Source organism: Zeus faber, assembly GCF_960531495.2.
Source record: "Zeus faber genome assembly, chromosome: 2".
In the NCBI taxonomy this organism is placed as follows: domain Eukaryota; kingdom Metazoa; phylum Chordata; class Actinopteri; order Zeiformes; family Zeidae; genus Zeus; species Zeus faber.
The window spans coordinates 52598767-52609279 of NC_137189.1; the positions used below are offsets into that span (position 1 = coordinate 52598767).

At 44.0% G+C, this 10513-nt stretch overlaps 1 protein-coding gene across 1 annotated transcript in view; it reads left to right on the forward strand.

The window, feature by feature from the left end:
- Positions 1–10504, forward strand: part of LOC307248080 (kinesin-like protein KIF13B) — a 67488-nt gene extending 56984 nt beyond the window's left edge. The window contains exons 28-39 of the mRNA XM_080024292.1: positions 372–498; positions 1025–1080; positions 1417–1532; positions 1826–1999; positions 3888–3980; positions 5853–6002; positions 6611–6685; positions 7031–7130; positions 8341–8429; positions 8512–8568; positions 8747–9815; positions 10254–10504. Coding sequence (XP_079880418.1) covers positions 372–498; positions 1025–1080; positions 1417–1532; positions 1826–1999; positions 3888–3980; positions 5853–6002; positions 6611–6685; positions 7031–7130; positions 8341–8429; positions 8512–8568; positions 8747–9815; positions 10254–10480 — 2333 coding nt within the window. The 3' untranslated portion in view covers positions 10481–10504. The remainder of the gene's footprint in view (positions 1–371; positions 499–1024; positions 1081–1416; positions 1533–1825; positions 2000–3887; positions 3981–5852; positions 6003–6610; positions 6686–7030; positions 7131–8340; positions 8430–8511; positions 8569–8746; positions 9816–10253) is intronic.
- The last annotated feature ends 9 nt before the right edge of the window (positions 10505–10513 follow it).

A 10513-nucleotide genomic window follows, 5' to 3' on the forward strand; every position in this document is an offset into this window, starting at 1 on the left:
GTAGATACTGTTTCCATCAGGAAACATCTGGACTATCACCTCCAGAAGGTAGATACTGTTTCCATCAGGAAACATCTGGAACATCACCTCCACTGTTTCCATCAGGAAACATCTGGAACATCACCTCCAGAATGTATATACTGTTTAGGCCAGGAAACATCTGGAACATCACCTCGAGAATGTAGATACTGTTTAGACCAGGAAACATCTGGAATATCTCCTCCAGGACGTATATACTGTTTAGACCAGGAAACATCAGGAACATCACCTCCAGAAGGTAGATACTGTTTAGACCGAGAAACATCTGGAACATCACCTCCAGAAGGTAGATACTGTTTGGACCAGGAAACATCTTGAACATCTGTGTGTAGATAAGACTGAGGATGACTTGGAGAGGGAGTCCCAGCTGTTGGAGTGTCGTCTCACCTTGACGGAGGAGAGGAACTCTGTGCTGGTGCCCCCTGCTGGCAGTGGGATCCCTGGAGCTCCTGCAGAGAGGTGGGTGGAGCTCAGACCCCCAACTAGACATACCAGTTACTAGTCATACTAGTTTTATAACTAGTCATACTAGTCAATAACGAGTCATACTGATATTCGATATTACATATTATTCAATATTACATATAAAAAAGTAATAATATGTACATTACATTTCTGCTAAATGAAATGTAATGTACATATTACTTTTTTACATATTATTACTTATTACATATTATTCAATATTACATATTATTACTTATTAGTACACATTATTACATATTATGTATTATTACTTATTACATGTTATTACATATTACATATTATTACTTATTATTACTTATTACATATTACTTATTATTACATATTGCATACTATTCCATATTTCATATTACTTATTACATATTATTAATTATGATTCCATATTACATATTATTTCTTATTAGTACATATTATTACACATTACGTATTATTACTTATTGCATATTATTACATATTACATATTATTACACATTACATATTACTTATTATTACTTTTTATTATCAGGGTCCCTGTTCCTGGGATGGAGACGCACGTCCCTGTGCTCTTCCTGGACCTGAGCGGTACGAGCTGCTGCTGTTATTGATTCAAGATTCAAGATTCAAGATTCAAGATTTTTATTGGTCACATACATATACATACTTCCATACATATATGCAGTGAAATGTAATGCAACGCACCCGGTGATAGCACACAAGAAGTCCTAGGAAAAAGTACTAAAATAAAATAAAATAAAATTGATCTAGTATTGATCTGGTATTGATCTGCTATTCATCTGTTATTGATCTCCTATTGATCTGTTATTCATCTGTTATTGATTTGCTATTGATCTGTTATGGATCTGTTATTGATCATTGACTAGTGTTTGATTAAACCCTCCTGTTATTCTACTGTATCAGCCGAGGACTTCCAGGACAACATGGCCGCCCCACTGGTTGGGGGGGCGGATGCTTTGCTGAGCGACGAGGACGAGGAGTTCTACGACCTTCACATCATCAGACACTATGAGGACCAGGTCTGTCTGTCCCTCTGTCCGTCTGCCTGTCCATCTCTCTACCTGTCTGCCCATCTGTCTGTCTGTCTGCCCCTCTGTCCGTCTGTCTGTCTATCTGTTTGCCTGTCTGTCTGTCGCTCTGCTTGTCTGTCGCTCTTTCTGTCTGTCTGTCTGCCTGTCGATCTATCTATCTGCCTGTCTGTCTGTCTGCCTGTCTGTCTGTCCCTCTACTTGTCTGTCCCTCCGTCTGTCTGTCTGTCTGCCTGCCTGCCTGTCTGCCTGCCGTCTTTTTCACTGACCGTCTTCCCCTCAAGGTAAGGGTGGAGGCTTCCTGGGACTCCACGGTGCACGGGTCTCAGCTCCGACGCTCTGTGTCTCCAAGTCACCGGGTGTTTGTGACGCTGCGTGTTGCTGTGGCAACAAGTCACCCCGCCCCCATGCAGCTGCTTCTGCGCAAACGCATCTGTGTGACGCTGGGCGGACGCCAGGTAACCATGACAACCATTCAACACATCGTCAGTATGCGGGGAATGTACTGCTTTATCCAAACCATTGATCCAGTTGTTGAGTGTCTCTTGGTTTCAGTAGATTCATATGTTTCAGGAAGTCCACCTGGTAGTTGTGGACAATAACAGTGCAAACAATATAAACAATCCAAATAATATAAACAATGTGAACAATATAAACAATGTAAACAATGTAAATAATATGAACAATATAAACAGTGTAAACAATTTACATAATATAAACAATGTGAACAATATAAACAATATAAATGGGAATAATGTAAACAATGAAAATATAAACAATGTAAATAATATAAATGATGTAAATAATATACACAATGTTTACAATATAAACAATATAAACAATGTAAATAATATAAACAATGTGAACAATGTAAATCATGTAAACAGTGTGAAAATATAAACATGTAAAAAATTGAAATAATATAAAGAATGTGAACAATATAAACTATATAAACAATTTAAATTATGTTTACAATGTGAAAATCTTAACAATATGAATAATATAAACAATTTAAATGATATAAACAATGTGAACAATATAAATAATGCAAACCGTGTAAATAATATAAACAATGCAGACAATGTAAACAATGTGAAAATGTAAACAATGCAAATAATATATCAATGTGAACAATGTGAACAATGTGAAACCGTAAACAATGTAAATAATATAAACAATATAAATAATTTTGATAATGTAAAGTATGTAAATAATATAAACAATATATACAATATGAATAATGTAAATAATGTAAACAATATAAACCATGTGAATAAGTAAACAATGTCAATAATACAAACAATGTTCATATTATAAACAATGTAAATCAAATAAATAATGTCAATAATATAAACATTGTTAATAATACAAACATTGTTAATAATATAAACAGTGTAAACAATGCAAATAATGTGAAAATGTAAGCAATACAAACAATATAAACTACATTAACAATATAAACCATGTTAAAAATATAAACTATATAAACAATATAAACTATGTCAACAATATAAACCATGTAAACAATATAAACCATGTTAACAATGGGGACGGTAGCTCAGGAGGTAGAGCTGGTGGTCTAGTCATGTAAAGGTTGCTGGTTGGATCCCAGGCTCCTCCTGCTAGCATGCTGTAGTGTCCTTGAGCAAGACACTTAACCCCTCATTGCTCCTGATGGCTGCGTCCGTCGCTGTTTGAATGATTGTAAGTGGCTTTGGATAAAAGCGTCTGATCAATGACTAAATGTAATGTAAATATGAATAATATAAACAATATAAACAATACAAACAATATAATCGATAAAACAGTGTAAACAATGTAAACGATGTAAATCATGTAAAGAAAATAAACAATATAAATGTCAACAATATCAAATTTATAAACAATATCAACTATTGAAACAATAGAAAAAAAATTAACTATATAACTATATACTATTATAGCTAACTATATAGACTTTATAAACAATTTAAACAATACAAACTTTTATAACAATTTAAACAATGTAAACTATATAAACTATATATACAATGTTAACAATACAAACTATATAAACGATATAAACTATGTAAGCAGTATAAATAATATAAACAATATAAATAATATAAACGATGTAAACAATATAGACAATGTAAAAAATATAAGCAATATAAACAATATAAATATAAACAATATAAACAATTTACACAATGTAAACAATGTAAACAATCACTCCATTCCAATCACTGTTTACTTCCTGATACGACTCTTTGCCCATGACTGGGTTTTGTAAATAGCGAGAGAACGTCCCCCAGAGGTGACTTGTGTTGGAATGAACCCTCTGTGCGTGTGTGTGTGTGTGTGTAGGGTTTTGCTCACAACCTACTCAGGAGGATTTCCCATCGAGGCTCTGTTCCCGGTTCAGCCGTGACCTTCGAGATTGTCTCCAACATCCCAGGAGTAAGACTGTCTGTCTGTCTGTCTGTCTGTCCTTCTGTCTGTCTACCCCATCTCTTTTCCTTTTACTGTCGAAGATATTTTCATTACAAAAAAGTACACAATAAGTACTATACTATTACTCACTCTACGAGTTCTAACTCTACTACTACTAACTCTACTAGTTCTAACTCGACTAGTACTAACTACTAGTTAAAACTCTACTTGTACTAACTCTACTAGTACTAACTATACATCTACTAACTACTAGTTCCAACTCTACTACTTTTATCTCTACTAGTTCTACCTCTACTAGTTCTAACTCTCCTAGTACCAACTCTACTACTACTAACTGTACTAGTTTTAACTCTACTAGTACTAACTCTACTTTTACTAAGTCTAATAGTTCTAACCCTACTAGTACTAACCCTACTAGTTCTAACTCTACTAGTACTAACTTCACATAGTTCTAACTATACTAGTACTATCTCTACCACTACTAATTCCACTTGTTTGAACTCCACTACTACTAATTCTTCTAGTTCTAATTCTACTAGTTCTAACTCTACTAGAATCAACTGTACTAGTTCTAACTCTACTAGTTATAACGCTACTTGTACTAACTCTACTAGTACTAACTCTACTACTACTAACTCGACAAGTTCGAACTACTAGTGCTAACTCCTCTACTACTAACTCTACCACTAATTACTCGTTCTAACTCTACTAGTACGGACTCTACTATATCTAACTCTACTAGTTTCAACTCTTCTACTACTAACTCGACTCATTCTAACTCTACTATTACTAACTCTCCTAGTTTGAACCTTACTACTACTAACTCTACGAGTTCTAACTAGCACTAACGTTACTAGTTTGAACTCTACTAGTACCAACTCTACAATTTCTAACTCTACTAGTACTAACTCTACTAGTTCTGACTCTACTAGTTCTAACTCTACTAGTACCAACTCTACTAGTGCTAACACTACTAGTTTGAACTCCATGAATAGTATGCTGTGTGCTCCAGTGGTCACTGGACCGGATCTGCAGCTCCCTTTGGAGTAAGGGGCTGGACAGTGCAGTGGTAGATTTCCTTCAGAATCCCGACCCCGGAGATGACCTGAAACTATAGAGCTTGTGCGTAATCACCGGTTGTCATGACATTTCACTGCATATACAGTATGTACGACCGTATGTGTATGTATGTGACAAATAATCTCTTGAACTTGAAACTGCGCCTGCGTCACATTTTTTGGCCGTAATACTGCGCAGAGGCAGTCGACGGCCCCGAGCACTGCGGTCTAATGGCACGATGGGATCCATAGCGCTCTCTCGAATGGCGTCTCGTCTAAGGGGAGGGGCCTCAATGGCGCTCTGGGAATAGCCTAAGGATTCACCCGCTGACACTCGGCTCATTATAATACCGGTTATAATGAGCCGCTGTTGTCTTGTTGTTATTACTCCTCTTTGTCTCCGGGCAGCGCACAGCTTGACAACGGCGTTAGTCCCGCCCCTTGCACTGAATGGCTAGTTGTTCATCCCCTCGCAGCGCTGATTGGACCGCTCATTTTTCAACCGACATGAAGAGAGAAGTGGTCGACTGGGCGGGGCTGAGTGGGTGGAGTCAAAGGTCTTGACCCAGGCAAAAGCCAAGGGTTACTCATGTCCCTCTGGAACCATTTGATCTCGTAAAACAATATGTAGCTGTTCCACTTCCTGTGGAGAAAGGAAGTTCAGATGTTCATCTTCATGTGGAGACAGGAAGTTTAGATGTTCCACCTCCTGTGGAGACAGGAAGTTCAGATGCTCAACATCCGGTGGAGACAGGAAGTTTTGATGTTCCATTTCCTGTGGCGAAAGGAGGCTCAGATGTTCCGCTTCCTGTCTCCACAGGAAGTGCAGGGTGTGGAGGACAGGGAGGGGCTGGCCCGTCTAGCTGCCAACGGAGTCGACCAATCAGAGAGCGGCGAGGCAGCGATGGAGAAATACCTGAGAAGTACTTTAGCTGTGGAGAGACTATTGCGACTGGACCGGCTCCGACAGGTACTAGTATACGCAGTACACACAGTACGTACTGTTAACGCTGTACACACTGTACACACAAGTACACACTAGTACACACATTACACACTTGTACACACTTGTAGACACTATACACACTGTACAGTAGTACACACAGCAAACACAGTACACACTAGTACACACTGCACACACTAGTATGCACTAGTACACACAGTACACACTGTACACACAGTACACACTGTAAACACTGTTCACACTAGTACACACAATACACACTTGTACACACTCTTCACACTAGTACACACTGTACACACTAGCACACACAAGTACACACTGTGCACACTAGTACACACAGTACACACTTGTACACACTAGTGCATACTAGTGAACACTATACACACTAGTACACACGGTACACACAATACACACTTGTACACACTAGTTCACACTAGTACACACTGTACACACTAGTACACACTAGTAAACACTAGTACACACAGTACACACTAGTACACACAGTACACAATAGTACACACTGCACACACTAGTATGCACTAGTACACACAGTACACACTGTACACACAGTACAAACAGTAAACACTGTACTGTAATACTGTGTGTGTGTACAGGAAGTAGCAGTAAAGGAGCAGATTTCAGTTAAAGGTCGTTCGTCCAGACACTGCAGTTCCCAGAGCCTCCAGTGGGTGAGGACCGCCCAACTACACTATGCTAACCTCCTCCCTGCTACGCTAACCTCCACCCTGCTATGCTAACCTCCACCTTGCTAAGCTAACCTCCATCCTGCTAAGCTAACCTCTACCCTGCTGAGCTAACCTCTACCCTGCGAAGATAACCTCTACCCTGCTAAGCTAACCTGAGGGCTGCCAAGCTAACCTCTGCCCTGCTACGCTAACCTCCACCTTGCTAAGCTAATCTCAACCGTGCTATGATCACCTCCACCTTGCTAAACTCACCTCCGCCCTGCTACGCTCTATATGTAGATATGTCAATGGAAGACACATCCAAATCAGGAGGTTTCTTCTCCTCAGGGCTGGGAGAGCCTCCAGGACCCTGGAGTGTTTGCTGCAATCAGAACCTCCAACCAAAATCTCCACCCGAAGAAAGGTCAGAACCTCCACCCAAAGACAGGTCAGAACCTCAACCTACCCCGAGACAGGTCAGAAGCTTCATCCTGAGACAGGTCAGAACCTCCACCCAGAACCTACACCTAAAGACAGGTCAGAACCTCCACCCAGAACCTCCACCCGACCTGTGACAGGTGAGAACTTCCACCTCAAACCTCCACCCAGAGACAGATGAGAACCTCCACCCTGAGACAGGTCAGAACCTCTACCCAGAACCTCTACCCAAAGACAGGTCAGAACCTCCATCCAGAGACAGCTCAGAACCTCCACCTGGAACTTCCAGCCAAAGACAGGTCAGAACCTCCAACCAGAACCTCCACCCTCCCCAAGACAGGTCAGAACATTTACCCAACAAGAGCCAGGTCAGAACCTCCACCCGAGACAGGTCAGAACCTCAAACCAGAACCTCCACCTCGAAACAGGTCAGAAATTCCACCCAGAACCTCTACCCGAGACAGGCTAGAACCTCCACCCTGAGACAGGTCAGAACCTCCACCCAGAATCTCCACACAGAGACAGCTCAGAACTGCCATCCAGAGACAGGTTGGAACCTCCAGCCAGAACCACTACCCGAAGACAGGTCAGAACCTCCACCCAGAACCTCCGCCCTCCCCAAGACAGGTCAGAACATCCACCCACCCAGAGCCAGGTCAGAATCTCCACCCAGAACCTCCAACCGAGACAGGTCAGAACCTCCACCTAGAACCTCCACCTGAAGACAGGTCAGAACCTCAGCCTAGAGACTGGTCGGAACCTCCACCTAGAGACAGGTCAGAACCTCCACCCAGAACCTCCACCTGAAGAAATGTCAGAACCTCCACCCCGAGACAGGTCAGAAGCTTCACCTAGAGACAGGTCAGAACCTCCACCCAGAACCTCCACCTACAGACAGATTAGAACCTATAGCCGAGGAAGGTCAGAACCTCCACCCAGAGACAGGTCAGAAGCGCCACCCAGAGACAGGTCACAACCTCCACCCAGAACCTCCACCTAAAGACAGGTCAGAACCTCCACCCAGAACCTCCATCCGACCCATGACAGGTCAGAACCTCCACCCATAGACAGTTTAGAAACTACATTCAGAGACAGGTCAGAACCTTCACCCAGTACCTCCACCCCAAGACTTGTCGAAACCTCCACCCAGAACCTCAACCCACCCCGAGACAGGTCTGAACCTCCAACTCTCTCTTAACGCCTCGCTCCTTCCATTTCAGGCTCTGCCTCCACCCTACTTTCTCCAGTGAAGTCGGCCTTTAAGTCCCTCCTCCAGGGTGGGAGAGAGGAGACACCCACCAATCAGCAGGTAGAGACCCGTCTGTCTGTCTGTCTACTTGTTTACCTTTCTACCTGTCTGCCTGATTTATTTGTCTTGTTGTTGTGTCCAGTCTGTTCCCCTCATCGTGGTCCAGTCAGTGGAGGAGAACATGGAGCTCCAGCTGCAGGTGGAGGGATGGGTGGAGGGATGAAGGGATGAATGATGGATGGATGGATAGAGGAATGATGGATGGAGGGATAGAAGAATGGATAGATGGATGGGTGGAGAGATGGGTATATGGATGGGTGGGTGGAGGGATGGATGGTGAGAGGGTGAATCAATTTAACGCCCATGCCCCTCCACAGACACCCGTTGATGACATCATCACTCCTTACGTCCAATCAGAGAGCCCCAGGTCTATGCCCCTCCCCCCGCCCATCATACCTGAGTCGGAAGGCTTTGCCCCCAGCCCCGTGAGCGATGCCTCCAGCGGCTACATGTCCACCAGCGTTTCCACGGTGACGCTGTCGGACTTCTACACCCTGAGCTGGGACGGACCCCGGGTTGGGGATCCAGAAGGGGCGGAGCCAGAGCAGGAACCCTGTTCTCCATCAGGTTCTAAGCCACAGATCCGAGCGTTCACAGCAGACCCAGAACCGCCCGAGTTTCAACAGGAAGACCCACAGGAAGTGGACCAGGCAGCTCCAGGTCCGGCCCAGAACCCGGATCTGAAGCTCTACTCAGGGCCAGAACCAGAGGCAGTGCCCGGCCAACCAGAACAAGTTGAAGAGTGGGGACTAGCAGAACCAACAGGACTGGACTGTGACAGACCAGAATGTCCTGAACTAGATCAGACAGGACCAGCAGAACCAGGTCCAGAACCAGAGGCAGCGCTTGAACCAGCCAGCCAATCAGAAGAAGCCACAGCACCGTCTCCAAAACTGGTCCAGACTGGAACAGTGGATCCAGGTCCAAGTCCTGCAGCTCTTCTTGAGGATCCATTGTCTTCAAACCACCCAGCCAGAGACCACGCCCACCCTGCTTCCTGTCCTGAGCCCGACTCCACTTCCATCCCAGAGTCCTCTGCTGCCGCCCCGCCTCCGGCTGGCCATGCCCACCTCTCAAACCCTTTCAGGATCCAGAAGGTGACGACCTCCGATCTCAAGTCTTTCCGACGCGTCTTCAGTGAGGACAAGGTGGACCGGGCCAGCAGCCTGGGGGCGGGGCTTAACATTCCTGAGCCAATAGAAAGGCTGGAAATCATCTCTGACTCTGAGGACGGAGGCGGGGCCTCGTCCACAGTGCTTCCTGATTGGCTGAAGGAGGGGGAGTTTGTGACACTGGGAACCAATAAGAGCGGCACAGTGCGCTACGTCGGGCCCACTGGGTTTGCTGACGGAGTCTGGGTGGGGGTGGAGCTGGAGCTGCCTGCAGGTCAGTGTTGGCTAGTTCGGCTGGTTAGATTTGTTAGTCAGACTGTATCAACTTTTTGGATTGGTTAGACTAGTTAGAGTAGTCAAACTAGTTACACAAGTTAGACTTACTAATCTGACTACTCTAACTAGTCTAAGAATAGTTTGACTAGTAAGAGTAGCAGACTAGTTAGACTGGTTGTACTAGTTAGGCTAGTTCGACTGGTCAGACTAGTTGGACTGGTTAGACTCGTTAGAGTTGTCAGACTAGTTAGACTGGTTAGACTAGTAAGAATAGTCAGACTAGTGAGACTGGCTCGACTAGTTAGACCACTTTGAGTAGCCGGACTAATTCGACTAGGTAAAGTAGTCAGACGTGTTATACTAGTTGGAGTAGTTAGAGCAGTCAGACTAGTAAGAGTAGTTAGACTGCTTCTCACATTTCCTCTCTCTCCGCCAGGTAAGAACGATGGTTCGATCGGGGGGCGGAGGTACTTCCACTGTAACCCTGGTTACGGCGTCCTGGTGCGGCCCGGTCGGCTCAGTAGGGGCGGGGTCAAACGCCGTCACTCGCAGCAACAGCGTCGGCACGGCAACCTCTCAGGATCCAGCCCCAACCTGGCTGCCCTCACCGCATTGGCTAGGGGGGACGGGGGCGGAGTCACTCGCAGATCCTGGAACAGCTGAAGCAACTGGAGGTTCTGATGGAACCTGAAGTGG